Below are 22,367 nucleotides of genomic sequence, written 5' to 3'. Positions count from 1 at the left end.
CCAATCTAACCCAAATATATAATTGTTATTATGATCTAATAGGAATTATAAAGTAATCGTAAAAATAGGTGCATATTTTGTATAAATAAGATTAGTAATAAATGATAAAATTCAAAAATTAGTAAATATTTATAAAAGTGATACTGTTTTGGCATCAAATAAAAAATTAATAGGTTTTAATTAAAATCGAGTAGTAAGTTGTCGGAATGATTGCCATCGCCCCCTTTAATATGGTGTCCTGTTTTACAATTCTCAAGCACCTTTAATAGCTCGGCTTGATCTTCTTCACTCGTTTCTTGAGGTCCTTGCTTTAGGATTTTGTCTCCGGGGTGCATTTCAATATCGTGAGGTCTAGAAAGACTAGCACAATATGGTCGACCAGACGCAGGCTTCAAATTTTCCCAGTAATTTCTGTTGGCTCTAATATAAAATTTTTAATATTAAGATTGAAGTAAAAATCAACAAGGAAAATTGTAAATAGCTTCACTATATTAGGATCAGCAAGGTCCGAATTAGACCGTTAAGATTTTTAGCCTAGCTAAAATTTTGTCTCGAAGTAAATCATCATATTGCATGTCAATTTTATAAAGGAAAAAAGGTGGTACCGATATTAAATATGGAATAAGGTCCGGTGTTTACCGTTTAAAAAGAATCAGATCAGACCGATATCAGGATTGGGTGCAATAATTTTTTAAAAGGAATTAATTATCAAATACAATTGCTAGTAATCATGCATTTTTTTAGTTAATGGGGAAACATGTTCCTTATATAATATATAAGGCTAAAATAATGTAAAAATAAGTTCTTTTGAGAAATATCATAACAGATATATTCTGTTTTGTTAATTTTCTTAGTTAGTATTACTAAAATACCTTACATAAAAAAATTAATAAAAGATAAAATAAATACAGCAGAGTGTTCATATGTTCAAATATAAAATATGAGTAGGATCAGAGTTAGATACTGTAAATATTTGTGTCTAATATAAAAGATACTAATAAACTTGTACTCTTTAACTTATTAATATTTAATAAGAAACTTGTATCTGTATCGTATTTTATTTTCAAAAGATTCTTGTATCATTTTCTCAACAAAAGATACAGACACTTTATATTTTTGTTTAAAAAATATAATAATCATATATAACCTTATTTTTTCGTAGATTCTATTTATTTCATTATTCTTCTATTGTTTAAAAATTTAGAGTACAACAAAAATCAAGTTAAGTAAGTTGTTAACGCTCCTTTTAAAAGTAGCTCCCGTTCCCACTCTTACCTTCTCAAAAGGAGCTAGCTCCCGTTCCCGCTACTACATTTTTAAATGGAGCTAAGCTCCTGCTCCAAGTAATGGAGTGTAACTCCATTGCCGCTTCTTTGATTTACATTTTTTTAGATAGTACACGAAACAAAATCATATTTTTATTATCAAAAAATATTTATTTATATTAAATGATATATCAAAATATTTCAAATCTTTTATTAGCTTTTAAAAGTAATATAATTTCTAAATTTGAATCTAACAAACTTCCACGCTTCTACTCTAAAACCTATTTAGCAATACTAAACAAGCGCTCAACAGGAGCACTAGAGGGAAGCGTGGTATTGTATTTTATAAAAAAAACTTAATTCAGGAAATTTATCAAAATAAGTAATTTTGACATCATTATTTATATTTGTCCAATATATTATCTTCCTGATGATCATTTTCATGGAATTCAAAAAAATCTTCCAAATCATTGCAGGGTTCTCGTAAACTAGTAGCTATTTATGCATCAGAAATTTGTTTTCTTAAAAAAATTAATTTGTATTTTAGTTCCATATTTTGTGCATATATCCATTCCCAATTTAATTTGAATGCAGGATGGATAATAGCAGCAATGATATTTTCATCAATATAAACATTTAAAAATCTGCAATAAAGCTATTTAAATGATAATTTATATTTTTATTTCAATTTCTTCTTCTATGATGTCTGGATCTATAATATCAAAAACTATTTTTTACCATATACCTATAAAATGAATATTAATATGACTTACACGATTTTCCAAAAATTTTCAATATAAAAAGAAATAAAAACTTGATGTTTAATATTTTAACTGATTAAATGAAAAACCAATAATTGCATAAATTTAAATAAAATAAAATTTCATTTTTGTTGAATTTTAATTAATAAATAAATAGATTTATTATTATTTAAAAAATAATTTAATTTATACATTAAATTTAAAAGAGCGGTGAAGCGGCGCTCCTCCACTCCAGCCCTAAAAGGAGCTAATTCCCGCTCCTGATTTTTAAACGAAAAAGTGTAGCGCACTAGGAGTGCCGCTTCTTAACAACTCTGTCAAAAGTCTACAACTTACATCAAGATAAACAAAATAAAAGCTTACATTTATATAATGTAGCTTAATAGAATATCACCATTAAATAATATTTTTTTAATTTGTAGGACGATTAACATTCATGACAATGAATATAAAGGTAATGACACTAAATTATGAAAATAAATTCCTAATTTTAGATATTTTAAAAATCTTTTAGTGGATATAAAGTATGAGCTGAATGTCAAGCCTGTACAAGCAAAAAAAATAAATAGCACACTTTATCTTAGTTGCTACTTAAAATAGTCCTTTTTGAAATATGAAGTTCAAAATCCCTTAGAATGATTCACTATTATGAAAAAATGTACTAAGCTTTGGAATGCACGTGGAATGCCCAACAAATCTTCAAGTCGTTAAGATAAATATTAAATATTAAAAGAAATCTGGTAATACAAATCTCACACGAATGGCCTAAATCTATGCCAGGACACCATTCAGACGTAAGTTATTAAGAAGCAGAATTGTTAAAAGATCTAGATACAAAAATGTGATATCGGTATCTAGATGTATTTTTAGAGATAGCTATATTTATTTTAGATATATCCTGATAAAATATCATTTCACATTTTTATATATTAAAATAAATAATAATTAGAATTCAATTCCTTAAATATTATGTCCGAGTATTTCATTAAAAAAACCAGAATTTTATTTTACGCAATGGATGATAAATTTTAAGTGATATTAAGCGCCTAGCCCTATGCGTTATATATAAAACAGAACAATGTTTGGTTCTCTCAAAAAAAATCCATCAAACTGGGAAAATAAAAATTTGTGGAGATTAAATATAAAAAGGATCATTCAGTTTTTTGTGCTGGCCATAATTACCTGATCGCATAATAAGACGAGTTTGCTATTTAAACGTTTAAGGGAAGTAAGAAGATAGAAAAAACCCCTATCCAATTAAATAAGGGTCGAATAGGGAAGGATTTGGGTAGGTTAAGTTTATTAAATATTCCTTATGTTGTAGTGTAACTGTAAAGTAAACATAATGATAATTATACAAAATGGTAGTAAAGTTTAGATCAAAATAACAATTTTGTGTGTCCCCTTCTCTCTCTCGCTACTAGAAACCAGGGTTGCCAGATTCTTTCAAATAAAAAGCGGAAGAATTTAACCCATAATTCTTAAAAAAATTTTTTTTATAATAAATAAGATTAATTTTTTTTTCGGTGATTATTTCTTTATTTAAATGAATATATATAAACGCAACAGTAAAATAAAGAAAGATGGTATTTTATTTTTTAATATAAAATTAATAGCTATTATTTAAAAAATCAGTACATATTTTTCAAAAATTTTTATATTATTAATTAAATTTTAATTTTTTGTTACATATTCTTTAAAATCTTTACAAGCATAATTAAATGTTTGATCATTAATTCCGCTTATAAAGATAACCGATTACGATCTTTCCAAACTAAATATGCGCTTTGAATCTGAGTTTGAATGTGGTAATGAGAATTATTGCATATTTGGCGCAATGTTCATTGGAAAAAAAGTATCCATTTGTTTTCATGAGCCATTTGATATATAATTATTTTGTTTTATAAATATATTAAAGCAATCTTCTTATTCGATATCTTTTATATTAAAATTATTATTATTAATTCAACTTCCTCGAATTCGAATTTATTATGGAGCTTCATAATACTTAGATTTTCCTATTTATTATTTGTAAATTCATATATTTTTTCTAAATATGAAATGATAAATTAATATTTATTAGTTACATTTTGAAATGATGTTATCTTATCATGATCATTACATTTTATAAGATTTTGTCTTACAACCGAGCATAAAAGTTATTGATACTTGGGCTTTAAGTAATTTATACATTAATGAAAACATCTCCACTGCAATTAAATTTTAGGATTGGGATTATTTACCCAAGTTGTTTAAGCTCGTCCATATATTTATAACTAAATATCTTGGGAATCCATAATTTTTTTAAAAACAGATACACTTTTCGTGGATATGCTGAATTTGGCACAATATTTCATAGCAATTATTTCTATATCTATTGATAATGAAGCATAATCCTTTCTTCCTGCATTGAATTGTTTTCATTCAAAACTAATAATTCCTTCATTACACTTTGCCTTTTTCCGAAATACACACTTGCGTTATCGGCATAAAAGGTGTTACATTTAATAGTGAAAGGTTGCAATTTTAAAGGTTCTGCACAAGCATTGACGCAATATCCGTCGATTTTCCCGAGTCCGATGAAAATATTTTTAGAAGTTTACTTGAAACACTTCTTTTTTTAATAAAATATGGCAGCATTATTGGGAATGTTTTAGTATTTCCATTATTTGATGCATAGTTAATAGAGAGAATGGTCTATTTTCCTTCAAATCCTATATGATGCGTTTCTTATTCAGGATCTAGGATATTTAACACAATTTTTGAGAATTTTGTTCTTCTATATTTTATGCTTTGGGCTATTTTTGTAGCAGGAAAGAGTATAGGGAATAAGTTTGTAGCGCTATTAGATATATAACTAAGTGAATGTTTTATGTGATAGATGAAGGTTATTGTAGTATTATCATCACATAAATTATTATTTTTGAAGTATGGTTGGATATTATTTGATGATTCCTTATTTTTTAAATTTGTTTTTTTACATTAAGGATTCCTTATTAGTATATATTAGATATGTATTGCATATTATATAAAATACATTTAAGCTACATTTTTTATCTTCTCTTACCTATGAATAAATGGAATTCCAGTTATTTGCGATTTAAATTTTTTTATTGGTTGAACTTTTTTAAACTGTAATTTATACATAATTTAAATTAATGGAATAAAATTGGAAAAGAAATGAAATATCATGAGAAAACTATATTTAGTCAATCAAAAATTATTATTAGGCTATATAAAACTGCTAAAATATAAATAATACTGCTTACTTCTAAATATCATTTTATATATTGTTATCTAATTCATTGTGTTTTTTTCTTTCTTCAAAATATGGATCAAAAATTTTAAAAAAACAAAATGCCTTTTTAAATGTATGATTGAATTAAAATAAAAGATAGCGTAAGTTTCTGGTAAAAAATCGGGAAATTACGCCAAAAGCGGAAGATCTGGCAACTCTGCTAGAAACATATGATATATAAGGGTATGTTAATAACGGTTTAATATATTAGTGTTTATATTAAATAGAATTTTAGGTAATTATTAATAATGATTAATCTGGTTTGTTAACTAGTGTAGATATTTACATGTTTAAACGTAAATATATAGGAGATATCCTATATTGATGCAGGATATTATATTGCATATAGCAACAGTCTAAAGCCGCATTCCCTCTAAGTTATCTTTATTATTGAAGAAAGTAATACTGTTATATTATTTATTTTTTAATTTTAGATTTTTTCTATCTATATGAAATAAATTGAAAATTTTATGCGTTTAAGGTGATCCATTTATCTATTCTACAAAAATTCTAGAAAGTTGCCTAATTCTATATCTCATCGATCCAAAGGATGAGAAATATGTTAAACCACACATAATGATAGTGCAAATTAACGGTATAAATGAACAGGAGATAGATACTGGCGCCAGCGTCTCCTTAATTGCGAAAAAACGTTTCAAGATCAGGTTATCCCACGTTTAAAAAAAGCCATATACAGAGATAATCAGATCCTATGCCAGTGGAGTTATAAATTCATGGATAACATTAAAATTAATAGCACTACATTCCACTAATCGTGAGCAATGACAATAACACAATTATTGGGAGTGTTATCAAAAGAATAAGAAAACATTATTACTAACAGATTTCCCTCAAGTTTCGAGAATAAATTCGACAAATTTCCATCAGAGGTATATATATAACAGTGGCAGAAACCACACCAAAATTTATAAAACGAAGAAATGTGGCGTATTCACTCAAACTAAAAATAGAAGAGGTGTTAAACAAATAGGAGTAATCAAAAATGCAGGTACATTTCCTGGGGATCAGCAATTGTGCAGCAAAAACCGATCCTTTTGCTTATGTATAGATTACAAAACAATGAAGAACCTTCATATACAACCTGAATGCTACTGAATCCTTGAAATGAGGAAATATTTAGAACACTACGAAGAGGTAATTTATTTTCGGTAATAGATTTAAAGGAGGCATATATATAGATTCCCGCATAAAACAAGTAAAACTCTAACAATTAAAACTCACTTAGGATCGTAACTTACTGCCTGCCTTTTAATAGCAACATCTCCCATGACTTTTCAAAGAACAAAAAATATGAGAATAGCAAGATTTTTTAAAAAAAACGATTATATATTTAGATGATAGCTTAGTGTCCGGAAGTACCCCCAAACACACCAAAAATAATAATTTGTTTAACCACCTATGACCTAAAAGTTAATTTAAATAATTGTAAAATTGGGCAACCTTCAGTGGAATACTTAGGCCACATAATAAATGCAAACGCTTTATCACCAAGTCCCAAAAGCATGGTAGGTATTTTAAAATCCTACCTCCATGCCATTGTGTTATTTTTAATTAGACTAAATTAGCAAACGGAGTTTTAAATATATTAAAGAAATTTTAGCATATCCCAAAGTTATGTACCATTATAGCCTAGAAACCACGCTCGCTTTGATATGTAACGCCCCAACTTTGGAGTTGGAGTAGGTTTATCAAATTTATTTGACAAAGACACGGAGAAACCAATGGCCTGCATACAATACTGGAGCATTACTTCGAGTTTTACTTTCAACATTAATTATAAACCAGGGTCATTGAACATGAATGACGACGCGTTATCACGATTATCTATGAGGGTTGTTCCAGAACCAGCAGACACCAAGGAGAAATGAAAAGTGTAATTCAAACACAGATCAAGGATATATCTTACACCTGGATGGATCAATGATTAATTTGAATTTAATTATTTATTATGATAATTAATTTTACTTTTGAATTTCTTAACGTTTAAACATTGTAATAATAATGGCAATTTTTTACTTCTGATTAAATTTTTATGAAAACTCGTAAAATTTTCTTTTGTTATTTTATATATAAATCGCCTTCCATTAAATATTTAGGTTGTATAAATTCATTACCTGGTTATTTCTTAACATCTGAATTTACTAAATAAAGGATAGCATCCCAAACTGACTTGTCATATTAATTATTTTAGGTCATTTTCTACTTACACAAAATGGTTAAAGCAATTACTCCTAACACTGAGCTAGTTGGCGCCTGAAATCCCATCCCATGTGGTCCAAAATTCAATTTATTTATAATGTTTAAAAAAAATCAAATTATTTAAAATTAAAAATTAGCTAAAAATGTGATATTATTATTTTAAAATATTATTTGCAACAAGAAAGTATTAATGTCGAGTCATAAGCTGTAAACATAGTCCATATATATTTTTAATAAGATTATTAATTTTAGGGGGAGTAAAAAAAACTACACTTACATTCATGATAATGCACTAAAAATCACCTAATCCATAGAAACGAAAATTTTAAAGTGTTTCTTGTTTAGTTCATAGTTTACAGTTAGTTATTTTTTTTATGACATTGGTAAAAAGAGATGGTAAAAATAAATGTAAATATAGAATCAATGAAAAATTATATCAAGATAAATTAAACAAATTAAATATCAAAGGTTTATCAACATGATGAAATTTTTTTTCTAAAAAAACCTAGTTCTGACGAAAGGTTTGGTATGAATTTTAAGTTCGGATCCCCATAAGCCGTGTTTATCTAGAGCCGCTGGTGTTTCATAGGGGAATCCATTGGCGGATCCAGCGTGTCTCTTTTCGTTAATAAGTTCTTCGGTTATGGCACGGATGTGATATGGTTCGAACCCACAACAACCGCCTATGTATCGTATACCGGACTCGTATGCTTTTCTGGCATACGCTTGAACGTCGAATCGCGTCACTATACGTGGTTCCAGGGCTAGGAATGTATTAAAAAATAAGTAATATAGTATTAAAAAAGGAACAGCATTCTGCTTAAAACAATTAAGATTCCTATAGTTTTTTTTATTAGGCAATGTATGAGAACATTTTAAAAATGTTAGAACAGGGAGGCAGAGAATCGAGGAAAGAATTGTAAATTATAAGATTTTCACAATGATTTTTGAAATTATTCTCCGAAAAACCGCAATTAAACGAAAAAGAAGAATATTGGTAAAGGAAACTAATTTTTTGAAACTAGAAATGTATATTTAAAAAAATTATATTTTTTTCTTATTAGAATCATGGAAAAATCTTTAAAAAGAATAATAATAAACCAAAAGGGAATTCTGGGAGAGCAATAAATCCCTGCTTGCTACAATCTGGGGTATGATAAGCTAAGGGTTGGCACATGTAATGCACTTTAATGCCTTCCTTTTCGCAGGCCTTTTTCATTAGACAAACTGTTTTAACGCAAGTTAAAGGGTCGAAATGGCAGTTTATTCCTATGCAGCACGCTCCTAAACAAAATTTATAAACAAATAAATATTAGATTATCGTGAAGTTAATAATTAATATACACAAAACATTTTTTTAATTTTATTTTAGTAAATCTAAGTTATAAATGATATGTATTTTAAAGAGGTTTTTCACACGAATATAATTTATAACAAATTCAAATTAATTGGGGCTAAAAAAATGATGTGAATATTATAGCACAACATGCGAGATTATAAATCTTAATTTGACTATAGTTCCAATATTTCTATAAAAAATCAATTTTATAGGAACGATTTTAAAACCAGGTTAATATTATAACATCAATTTAATTATTTAAAAAGGTATAAAATTAATTTTGTTGGGGATATTTTAATGTATTGGACCAAAAATAGAGTTAAGAACCCTATAAAATAATGTGGAGATATGCTAAAATTTTCTACAAGTAACATTGAATATTCTTAATTTTATAATAAACCTGCTTTGGCCAATCTTACACCACATTCACCGAGTGACACGCCACTCATATCGCCATTTGGACCTGTTGATACAATTATAAAGAAATAATAATAAATTACGAGAATAAAAATAAAACAATATTACAAATTAATTTTTCAAAATAGTATTTTAATTTTGACCAATTTTAACTCAATAATTGATTTTAAGCGTAGTGTGATTCATATTCATTCGGAGTTATATAAGAGACCCAATGGCCCTACAGCTGCATAACCCCAAAACTTTCACATTAATTCATACATGAGGTAGGGGGTGGTATTGGTAAAAAGCTTTCATCGAAGCGACTCCAAAAAAGAGTAGCCGAGTTTTTAAACAAAAAAACCGCCCCGCCTCAAGACTGAAACGAAAAAAGCTTTTAGTATTTTAGATTTGACGATAGATCCAGGAAATCCTAAAAACTAATTTTCCAATTAGTCCCGAGGCTTAAATCGATTTAAAACAAAATTCAAGAGGAAATATATAATATTATTAAACCTATCTTTATTTAATATTCATGAAAATAGATATTATTCTTTACCCTTAAATATGTCCAAAAGTAAAATTTAATATAAAAAATATTCGTAGGCTGGCTTTAATAACTAATGAAAAGCAAAAATTGATTAGCTGGAATCTAGGATTTTTAGGATCTCCCAAGATACTTTTTTCGACTCAGTATCGAGGTGTTTCTTCGCCTCAGGCTCAAGATGCTTTTTCGATTCAGCCCCGAGCGAGGTGGTTGACAACGCTATTAGGGACCCACATAATATTTTTAAGGAAAAGCCTTGAGAATATTATTACACCTCTCTGTTTGGAGGAAATTACTTCAAGGAATGATTTAACAATTAACTTAAATGATTAAACGATGTACAGAGGTGTCATGATAGGCTTTTCAAATTTTTATATTATTACATATTTGTAAATATTAACTTTTATTTTTATTATTACTCAATTTATATTACTTTTAAATTGTTAATATGAGTTTGCAGCTATGTTTTATAACCGTAATTGATTTACATTTTATAAAAAAAGATATATTTTTTTATATATAAAGCTCATCTCTCCCAAAATCCTACCTTCAGCCTCATCGTGGCGGGGGAGTGGCAACGTCTTTTGGCGGCTAATGGAGGTCTAAAAGGTTCCTGTGATCTGGGTCTAGAATAGGATCACCGTTTCCTCGAAGGGTGTAAAAACCACTTAAAGAGGTTGATGTCAGGAAGGGCATCCGATTGTAAAAACCTTGCTACAAAATTTCCCTATGGTTACAACAAAGCATGGGTGGGGTACAGCCCAAAGTACCCCGTGGGCCTCCTCACCCGCCTACGACAAAAAGAAGGATGGGAAACCTGGTGGAACCACTATTCATGAAAATGAAACTTATGACGGCCATAAACGACCTGATAAAAAGTGGAGAAACCAGTTTACGGGTGATCGAGTTAGGGTCGCGACATGGAATGTTGAGAATATGACGAGAAGAGCGAGAGAAGTCGTCGATGTATTGCACAGAAGACATATAGATGTGTGCTGCATACAGGAGACTAGATGGAATCGAAGTGGGACCAGAATGATTGGCAAGACTAGCGAAAAGTATAAATTCTTTTGGCAAGGAGGTAATGATGGTAAGGCTGGAGTTGGGGTATTGGTTGCGGAGAAATTGGTAGACAAAGTAGTCGAAGTGAGAAGGCTAGACAACCAGATAATGGTTATCAAGATGATTTTTGGTAGAAAGCTATATAATATTATCTCGGCATATGTTCCTCAGGTTGGAAGAAGTGAAGAAGAGAAAGATATATTTTGGGACAGTCTATTGGGGGTGACATCGAGACTGGCAAATAAAGAGGGGATTATCCTGGCTGGTGATCTGAATGGACATGTGGGAGCGAGTAGTGAAGGTTATGAAGGAGTACATGGAGGGTTCAGTTACGGCATGAGAAATTTGGAAGGAGAGAGGATTTTAGAATTTAGTGATGCGATGGATATGATTGTCTGTAATACAATGTTTAAGAAAGAATCAGAGAAGATGGTGACTTATAAGTCGCGTAGTACCAAAAGTGCTGTGGATTACTTGTTATTAAGGAGATGTGATCGATGTATAGTAAAAAATGTGAAAGTGATACCGGGAGAGGAATGTATAAATCAGCATCGACTAGTTGTAGGAGATCTCACTCTTAAAGGTGCCAGGGTCACTAAAAGAAAGTTTGTCCAAAGGCTGAAGGTTTGGAAATTGAAGGAGGAGAATGCTAGACGTCAATTCAATATGGCATTGGCGATTAGGGAGGCGGAGGTGGCACAAGCATCTGGGGTGAATGACAAGTGGGAAGTTATGAAGAAAGCCTGGGTAATGACAACTGTGGAGGTATGTGGATGGACAAAAGGGCCGCCTAGACATAAGGAGACTTGGTGGTGGAGCCCGGAGGTAGCGAAAGCCGTGGATGAGAAACGGAGGTGTTTCAAAGTATGGTATAATAGCAAAGAAAATAGTGATAATGATATTTACAAGATGGCTAAAAGAAATGCTAAGAAATTAATAGCGAAGGCTCAAGAAGAAAAAAGACACGAGTTTGCTAAAGAAATGGAATGCGCTGATGGAATTGGAAATATGGTTCGAATGGCAAAACAGATGTCAAAAAAGAGGCATGATGTGATAGGTGTAAAGTGTTTGAAAAATATGGAAGGAAAAATGACGATTGATAGTAGTGGTATTAAGAACACCTGGAAGATTTACATGAAAGGACTTTTGAATGAAGAAAATGAATGGAATAATAATATTAGTTGTGCAAAGGTAGAAGGTCCAGGGTGTAAATTTGGCAAGGACGAGATAAAGAGAGCAGTGAAAAAAATGAAGAAAGGGAAGGCATCGGGTTTAACGATGGTGGTATCAGAGATGTTTAAAGGTTCTGATGATTTAGGGATTGAATGGTTAATGAATTTAGCAAATCAGATTGTCACAAAAGGTACTATTCCAGAGGACTGGCGAAGAAGTATAATTATCCCAGTATACAAGGGGAAAGGTGATCCTTTAGATTGCGGGTCTTACAGAGCTATTAAACTCTTGGAACATGCAATGAAAGTATTTGAGAGAGTGTTAGAGAAGCGGTTAAGGAAACAAATTAAAATTGATGAAATGCATTTTGGTTTTACATCGGGAAAAGGCACGACAGATGCAATTTTTGTGGTGAGACAAATTCAGGAGAAGTATATTGCGAAGGAAAAGAAACTCTATTATGCGTTTGTTGATTTGGAGAAAGCATTTGATAAGGTGCCGCGTGAGATTACAAGATGGGCCTTGAGAAAATCCGGTGTGGAGGAATGGTTGGTTACCGCAGTGATGGCAATGTATGTGGGAGCACAAACAGCAGTACGGACGGATTATGGTGATAGTGAGAGCTTTGAGGTGAAGGTAGGACTTCATCAAGGATCCGTGCTGAGTCCATTATTATTTATCTTAGTAATGGATGTGGTGGCTAGAGAAATATGTGAAGGACTTCCCTGGGAGATATGCAGATGACCTTGTAATAATGGCAAACAGTGAGGGAGAATTGAGGGATAAAGTTAGTAAATGGAAGATGACTATGGAAGCAAAGGGCCCGAAAATGAATGCATCAAAAACAAAGGTGATGATTGGTGGGGAAAATCTAAAGATGGAAGAATCCGGTAAGTGGCCTTGTGGTGTATGTGGGAAAGGAGTTGCTAGAAATTCTATCCAATGCACCAGATGCCAGAAATGGGTACATAAAAGATGTAGCGGGAAAAAAGGCAGTTTTAGAAAGAATGACCTTTATTTGTAAAACATGCATGAAAGGGATACATAATAATGATAACCTAAAAAATGGTGGTCTGGATATTGGCAATGGGTTAACCCTAGAAAAAGTGGATAAGTTTTGTTATTTAGGTGATATGCTAAACGCAGATGGTGGTGTAGATTCTGCCGTTGTTGCAAGGATCAGACAAGCTTGGAAGAAGTTCAGAAAGATGTCGTATATTCTTACAAATAAAAAAGGTTCTCTGAAGTTAAGGGGGAAAGTTTACGTAAGCTATGTGAGGAGTTGTTTAGTTTATGGTGGTGAAACATGAGCAATGAAAGCTACTCACGAAGCCAAATTAGAAAGAACAGAGATGAGGATGATTAGATGGATGTGTGGGGTATCTCTGAGAGAGAGAGAAAACTAGCAAGGAATTGCGAGCAAGATTAGGTATAGAAATGATTGGTATGGTAATGCGACGAAATAGACTAAGATGGTTTGGGCATGTGGAACGTATGACAAGAGATGACTGGGTAAAGAGATGCACAATGATGGAAGTAGGAGGATCAAGACCTAGAGGAAGACCCAAGATGACTTGGACAAATGTGATAGCGGCGGATATGAGAAGCATGAATCTTACAAGTATTGATGCTCAGGACCGTCAAAAATGGAAAAGAAAAATCAGAGGGAAAACTGGCCTACCCAGGTAAACCTGGAAATCGCCATAAAACGGAGAAGAAGAAGATATATAAAGCTCATGAGAAAAACATTTGATCAGTTAATTTTACATTATATTCAATTTAGTTGATTTCATATAATAATAAAACTGTTTTTTGCTTGATAAATTAAATCCTTATATTTAAATTGAGCTAAATTCCTACAACTAATATATTTTCTACAAACAATTCCTCGCTATACAGACTACCAATATTTTATTCTTTTTTATATATAATAATATAATATAAAACCTATGCACATAGTTGCTGCCACGGGTTTTCCAGTCTCTTTACAAGCTTCAATAGCCCATTCAATCTCTTCTATGTGTTCGAAATACTAAGTAAATATTCGTTATTGGGTATTACAATTGTAGGATTTTATTGAATAAAATTGTAAAATAAAATTATTTATCATTCCCCAGTTTATATAATACCAGTGATAAATTTATTTAAAAAATGTGTAAAATAATTTTATTATTTGTTAAAAATTTCGAATAATTAATCACTACAAGTATAAAATACAATTATTAAGTTAATAATTAAAAATAAATATGTAAATAATAACTTCGCAAATCAAGAAATCCACGTCATGTTTAACAAACACCTTGAGTTGCTTCCGAAACTCGTTTTGAACGGCATCTTTGCCTTTGCCATCGAGGTAAGAAGGGGTTTGGCACACGCCTCCGGCCACCAATGTATTTTTCCTTTCAGCCGCGACACTTTTCGCCAACTCGCAAGCTGCATAATTAATAGCTTCGCCCTGTGTCATTTGTTTAAAAAACCGTAAATTAAATAAGAAAACAATATAATTTTAAATGGCTATCTTTTTAAATTATCTATATTATATAATCGCTTGTAAGGGTATTTTTAAGGTAAATATAAAAATTTGTTCCGTGATGCTCATTTGAATTTCGATATAAGGAACCAATGCCATATTTGCAGTGATTATAAATTTTAAGCTTATTACAGAGACTTTCATGCCCCGAACTAAAGCCCGGGCTGGCATCAAATTGATTTGATTTATAGAAATAAAAAATAACAAGCCTGAGTCGGGTATTTTATAATAAATAGTAATTCGCTTTCCTTTTAGTATCATTTACAAAATACCGCTTTAATTAATTAGAATAACTAAAAACCAGGACCACGTAAGTAAAATGATCAAATTTTAAAAAAGCGGGGCAGGGTCTTATTTTTTTAAACACGAAATGAACTTCGAAATTGGTACCTTTGCAGGTATCTTATCATTACCATATTTTTTAAAGTGCTCGGCTAGAGACTTAAGTTATAAGTCATATATGAAATCTATGTATGAATTGAAATTTCATAAAATATAAGTTGCTAATTATAAATTATCATTGCTATACAATAATTGTCAAAGAGTTTTATCTGCCAGAAATTAAAATTATTAATATGAATCTAATTTTACACATATATATTGTATAGGTTAAAATGCGGAAAAGGAAAATAAGATTATCCATGGACTTAAACTAACGCTTCTAGATTTCCAGATTCTTATTGTCTCTACCTTGGGACCATCTCCAGGATTTATAGTTCATTATTATGGGGGAAAAAAGGTAAGGGGAGACTTTTGTATGATTTATTCCAAAAAAGGCTAAATAAATCTTTAGTTGACTTTAACAATATACTTCAAAATTGGTTTCTACACAGCGTGAAAATGTTGTTAAACGGCTTTGTGCCGATTAAAAACGGCTATTCAATATATTATCCAGAAAAATTTTAACGCCTTAAGATTTTGTTTATATAAGGCACAAAGGTCATCTATTAGCGAAATCTCAAGACTTGCAATATTTTTAAATAATAATATTCAAATTAATAAACTATTCTATAGAACTAGTGTTGTAAACGAACGCGTTCAACGAAGTTCGTTTTTTTGAAAAAAGGTGATGAACGGCGTTCCTTTTTTCTTGACGAACTTTGAACGTGAACGCGTTCCTTTTCTTTGATGAACGCGTTTAATTTTACGTTCGTTCAATTTTAAAAACACTTTTTATTTTTATTTATTTGAAAAATTAATATTAATCCGCATTTTTTAACAAAAAAGTCTTATATTTTTATTTATTTGAAAAATTAGTATTTAATCCAATTTTTTAACAAAAAAGTCTTATATTTTTTAATCAGCTGTTTTTACTTTTTACTTTTTCCTCTTTCATATTGCAATTAACCTACCATAGTGCTACTGCTAGAGAAGATAAGATTAAAGTTTATGAATATTTTATATTTTAATTTAATAGATTAGCATTTGCATGGATATAAATATTTCATCATCAGATTCTGAAAATCAAAATTCAATATTAGATGAATTAGAATTACCATGGCCCAAATATCAAAAATATTTCATTGTTTTAAAATCAATTCCGAGATATCCTTTTTTTTGACGAGGAAGAAGAGGGCAGATTGGAAGATGATAACATAGCTCAATTTTTTGAAACAATGGATAAAACATTAAATGTTTTTAATAAATTCCCCCTTTTAAAAGAATTATTTATCAAGTATAACACCGCTCCCTTCATCTGCCCCTGTTGAGCGAGTTTTTAGTATAGCTAACGCTGTATTAACTGACAAGCGTTTATGCCTATCAGATGAAAATTTTGAAAAGCAATTATTATTAAAAATTAATAAGAAAAATTTTTTATAAATTTATTTTTTTATCGCTCTATTATATTGTATTTATAATTATATCATCAAAATAAAACTATTATTTTTTATCATGGCTAAATATATTGTGTTGAAAAATATAAGGCATTTATTTGGTTTATCAAATTAAATTTAAAAAAAAATTTATCATAAAATTTTAAACGTATGAACGCGTTCATGAACTTGAACGCGTTCCTTTTTTTGAATTTGAACGTGAACGCGTTCGATTTTTGTCAATGAACGTTGAACGCGTTCGATTTTTTTAAAAATGTTTACAGCACTATATAGAACAGAAATAGTGGCTGGTTAAAAAAATTCAAATGTGATAAAGGAAACAGTTGATTATAAAATAACTCTTTTTTCTTAAAAAATTTGATTAATATTAATAAATTTTTTTTTCAAAATAATGATAAGATTTTCTAAAATTGAACGAACGTAAAAAACGAACGGTCAGTCAAAAAAAGGAACGCGTTCACGTTCCGAGTTCAAAAATTAAAGGAATGTCGTACACCATTTTTTCCAAAAAACGAACTCCGTTCACGAACGCGTTCAAAACATTACTTTTTCAAAAAATAATCTAAATAAGAACAATAAATATTCTGAAAAAAATAATATTATTATATGATATAAAATTTTACAAAATAATGGTGGTAAAAATTAAATTAAAAATTTTTTATGTAAAAGATAAAAATATCCACGAAAAAGAGTTATGTGAAAATAAATAGAAAAAAAATCTCTTGAATCCTTAGCCCACACTTTTGAAAATGGTTCGAGATTAAGTTTAGTCAAATCTCGAGGGTTCGTGTTTAGGATTCTCAGCCCTGATTTTTAACTTCATAAGCAAAATGTTATAATAAAGTCTCAAAAGGAGAAAATCGAACAGAGTTAAATCGGTTCAATTTTTGAAATTATATTAATTTTTTTTTAAATGAATACCACTATAAATTATTAAAAGAATAAATAATAATTTCTATTTGCATTTGGTAATTACTCAATTTATTATTTCTAGTGCTGTAAAGTAACGTCAAAAAGTACGTCGTATCTAACGGCGTTACCTTTTTTGATGAAAAGGACGTCATTTGCTACCTTCTTCTAGAGGTAACGAGTAATGGTAACGCAAAACATTATTCGTTATTTTAAATTTTTTCTTAAAAAATATAAAACATATTTTATTTAAATAATTTAAGCCGAGTTTTTAAATCAATCACCAAATTCCTTCATTTTTATTTTAAATCTTCGTTGTTAAATTTTCAGTCAAGAATGTTAATCTAATTATTATAATCAATATATGTTAATTTATATTCTTATTTTCTAATATTATAATTATAATTTATTTTATAAAGAATATTATGTAATTGTACATATTTCTTCAGATGAATATGATTTAACTTGCCCTGACCCCCATAATGAAACATTTTTTACACCAATAAAAAAATTAAGGGTACCAAGTCTACATATTGTAAAAATGTGTCCCACCTAAAATATTTCCTCAATTGTGGAATAAAAATAGGCAGTCTCGAAGCTGTGTAGCCATTTTTAAGGAAAAATAAGAAAATATCTAATTAAACTTATAACAAGATGGAACTCTTTTATAACTCCTTAAATTAATAGACTTATTAAGGAGAATAACCAATATGACAATCTTGTGATAAATCCGAATTGCAGAAATTTTCAGATAATGATAAGTTGTTCAAATATATATTGTAGTATTAATTAAAAAATATGATATGCATATATGATTTTATAATGGAACCTGTTGTTACGGCTCTTTCAATTTTAGAACACTTGGGATATTTCACTCCCACGAAAACTATTATAATATTAAAACTTAAAAAATTACTTTAAATGATTTCAAATTTTTAAGACACTTATTCAGGAAATCCTGCAAGATATAGATAAAAGGTATGCAGTTGAAATATTTTTACAATTTATATTTTGACTATATTTTCAATAGATTCGAATATAAAGATGAATATACTATCTACAATAATTTACCTGCTACTTAAATTAGATTAGCCCTGGATAAATTTATTGGTCAATGAAGGTAGAAAGCTTGAACTTATTTCCCGTTTGATAAAATATCTTGATAAAGAAAAATAGACTTTGATTTCTTTAAAAAACAACAAACATATCAGATAATTTTCTAATAAAGATTTAAAAATTTGATGAAGATCTAAATAAAGATTCTTTTAAAGATGGTCTATTATGCTTTTTTCAAAATAAGGATTATTCTTTAATTTTTAATGAATTTCCCCATTTAAAATTATTATATATTAAATATAATAGAACTCTCCCATACTTCGCGCCAGTTGAACGTGTGTTTAGTACTGCGAAAGATGTGTTAGCGCTCTCTTGTTTATCTGATCAAAATTTTGAAAATCAATTGTTGTTAAAATAAATAAAAATTATTATAAAAATATTCTATCTTATAATATATTTATTTATATTATATATAGGAAATTTTTATATATAATATTTAATTTTTCAAGTAACGAGAAACCAGTTACTTTTTAAATAGCAAGTAACGCGCGTTCCTTTTTCAAAAGATAACGAGTAATGGTAACGGGTTCCTTTTTGACGTAACGAGTTTCTTTTTTGAAGTAACGTTTACAGTACTAGTTATTTCTTATTTCATGTTATACAGTATTTTACCTAGAAAAGCATCATTTCAAACATAAAAAGTATTTTTAAATACGTAAAATCAGAGTTGTTAACGCTCCTTTTTGAAAGTAGCTAGCTCCCGCTCCAAGTAATGGAGTGCCACTCCATAACCGCTCTTTTGATTTTCATTTTTTAGAAGGTATACGAAACAAAATCATATATTTTTTTATAAAAAAGCTTTATTTATATTAAAGATCTATCAAAATATTGATAACCTTTTATTAGTAATAAATTTTCTAAATTAGAATCTAATAAACATCCACGCCTCTCCCCTAAGACCTGTTTTGCAACACTAAATAGGCACTCCATAGAAGCACTAGAGGGAAGCGGGGTCTTGTAAGATATTTTTTAATTCAGGAAATTTATCAAAAATAGTAATTTTGATATTATTTAAAAAATATTTGTCTAATATATTATCTTCCTGATGATCAATTACATGGAATCCAAAAAAATCTTCCAAATCATTGCAGGGTCCCGTGAACTAGTAGCTATTTTTGCACCAGGAATTTGTTTTCTTAAAAATTTTATTAATTTGTACTTTAGTTCCATATTTTGTGCACATTTTATCCATTCCCAATTTAATAATGAAGGATAGATAATAGCAGCAATGATATTTTCATCATTATAAACATTTGAAAATCTGCAATAAAGTTATTTAAATAGATAATTTATTTTTTATTTCGATTTCTTATCAATAATATCAAAAACTATTTTTTATCATATATCTTTAAAATGAATATTAATATGACTTACAAGATTTTCCAATAAATTTTCAATTATAAAAAGAAAGAAAAATTTGATGTTAAATATTTTAACTGATTAAATGAAAAACCAATATAAAACTCGGATCAACATTTGATATGCATAAATTTAAATAAAATAAAATTTCATTTTTGTTGAATTTTAAATAAATAGATTTATTCATATTTAAAAAATAATTTAATATATACATTAAATTTGGTGGAGCGGCGCTCATCCACTAGCCCTAAAAGTGGCTAATTCCCGCTTCCGCTCCTGATTTTTAAAAGGAGGGGCACTCCAGATGTTTTTGAAAAAGTGTAGCAGCGCTCTAAGAGCACTCCTTAACAACTCTGGTTTAGAAGTATCTATGTTTTTGTTATGGACGAAGATATGATTGATAAATGTAAGGTAACTTTTTAAGTTGTTTAGTATAAATGAAAAAAATTTTCAGGCCAATGTCTAGCCCATTTAAAATTCAAAAATCTTAAAGCACCTCTATTTTAAATTTTATCCAATATGATTTCCATCACATTTTAAATTTTGATATTTCTAATACATGCTCACAGTATACATTACAACAACTTTACCTCTTTTACTCTTAAATTTTAATATTTATATAAAATTTATTAATAAAGTATATTTAATACCATACACACAAACTAAATAATTACCCTTCAACATCTATATAATTAATATTTTAAATTATATTATATTCAAGTTGGTGCATGCGTGAAACTTTAATATATATATAATTAATATTTTAAATTTATTTATATTCAAGTTGGTGCATGCGGTAAAGCATATGCCTTTGAAACGGGAGGCTCGGGTTCGATTCTCGTAGAGAGCAAAAAATTAACATTACACTATATAGTCTCCTTAAATTTAAAATACATTAGGGAGATACGAAAACGATCGTGTTATGATTATGGAGATTAAATATATTAGATTAGATATGATTATGGAGATTAAATATATTAGATTAGATATGATTATGGAGATTATATATATTAGATTAAGTAAGAGAAACTATGAGTGTTAGCTAGTGTTAACTTTCACCGAACATTATAACTATATATAAAATCATTAAAACCATATCTAATTGACTATGTTGTATAAATTTTTAAAAAAAATACGGCCCGGCCCGGGTATTTTTTAAAAAAATTTTCAAATTTCAGGCCCGGCCCAGGTATATTTTAAAAATTTAAAATACGGCCCGGCCCTGCAGGTCTCTGATAATAATAAAGTTATTAATGTTTTGATAAAAAAAATTTTATATTTTCTATATTAATAAATAACTAAAAAAAATAATAATTAATGAACTTAACTATTTTTCCCTAAAATAATTTTTTTTATTCCGAAAAATACCCCCCCCCCCTCTCTCTTCATAGTGACGCTGCTCTCAATAAAAATATAGTAAGTATCAATTTTCATTTCAAAAATTTTTTTGGTAATGGTAGTGATAGGTAGTGTACAGTTTCTGATATTGCGAAAAATGAAAATATTAAATAATTATTTTATTGTATTTTCTATTAATATATATTTATTTAATTCAAATTTTAAAAATAAATATTTTTATACTCGTTGTACTTCTTCACAGTTCACACCATAATTTCTTGGTCAAGTATTATAAATCTATAATGCTTGAATTTTAAGCTTTAAACGCTCAATATTAAAACTGAAAATATTTTTGTAAAGTTAAAATAGGTATCCAATAAAGTATAAACCCCACAATAGTTTTGAAGATGGTTAAGTAACTATAAACTAATAATTATATATGACAATTTAACATAGTCTGAAAGAGAAAAAATTGTTAGGTCAAATATACTCCTACCAACCGCAATTTTAACAAATATTTAAATTTTTATGTAGAATTTATAATAGTTTTAATTTATAATTAGAATAATAATAAGATTAGTAAATGAGATTTATTTTTTCTTAGTTTTCATTATAAAAATTCCATTTTTGTATACTTCGCCACAAATACGCACTAACTGTGAATAAAAAAAAATGTTTACTCTACCCAAGGGAGCTCTGCAAATTCAATTTTTTTTGGCCTGAGCCCATTGCAATTTATTAAAACGCGATCTCAGTTATACCTATTTGTAGGCACTAGTAACAACCTCCTTTACCTCTGAGTCTGAAAATATTTTAATTTATTTTAAATAAGCTGTTTCGACCAAGCAAATTAACAACAGTAAATATATGATTATTTTTCTGTTAATATTTCGTCCTCTATGCATAAAAATATGATTGGGTAAAATATTCACAATAATATAATATGGTTTGAAGTAGGTGCTCCGGTCCATGTTAAGGTCAATGAAAGGAACCATTTTTAAAAAAGGAATCTAATACTATGTAAATATTGAAATATTCGTCCTCTATGCATAAAAATATAATTGAGCGAAATATTAATATTCAGTGTTCACAATAATGTAATATAAAGGAACCATTTTTAAAAAAGGAATCTAATATTAAAAAATATATATGAATATTTCTGTTAATATTGAAATATTCGTCCTCTATGCATAAAAATATATTTGAACAAAATATTAAC

General features: G+C 28.8%; 1 protein-coding gene across 1 annotated transcript in view; it reads right to left on the bottom strand.

Moving 5' to 3' along the window:
• Positions 1–137: 137 nt before the first annotated feature.
• LOC135925729 (betaine--homocysteine S-methyltransferase 1-like) overlaps positions 138–22,367 on the bottom strand; it is a 37,550-nt gene continuing 15,320 nt past the window's right edge. The window contains exons 4-9 of the mRNA XM_065461193.1: positions 14,322–14,516; positions 14,009–14,093; positions 9,284–9,346; positions 8,646–8,828; positions 8,050–8,308; positions 138–420 (exon numbers count right to left, since the gene is read on the bottom strand). Coding sequence (XP_065317265.1) covers positions 177–420; positions 8,050–8,308; positions 8,646–8,828; positions 9,284–9,346; positions 14,009–14,093; positions 14,322–14,516 — 1,029 coding nt within the window. The 3' untranslated portion in view covers positions 138–176. The remainder of the gene's footprint in view (positions 421–8,049; positions 8,309–8,645; positions 8,829–9,283; positions 9,347–14,008; positions 14,094–14,321; positions 14,517–22,367) is intronic.

This window comes from Gordionus sp. m RMFG-2023, chromosome 3, assembly GCF_954871325.1.
Source record: "Gordionus sp. m RMFG-2023 chromosome 3, tfGorSpeb1-WG-v2, whole genome shotgun sequence".
In the NCBI taxonomy this organism is placed as follows: Eukaryota; Metazoa; Nematomorpha; class Gordioida; order Chordodea; family Parachordodidae; genus Gordionus; species Gordionus sp. m RMFG-2023.
The sequence above is the reverse complement of the archived record's forward strand: the minus strand, read 5'-3'. Positions and strand labels throughout refer to the sequence as shown.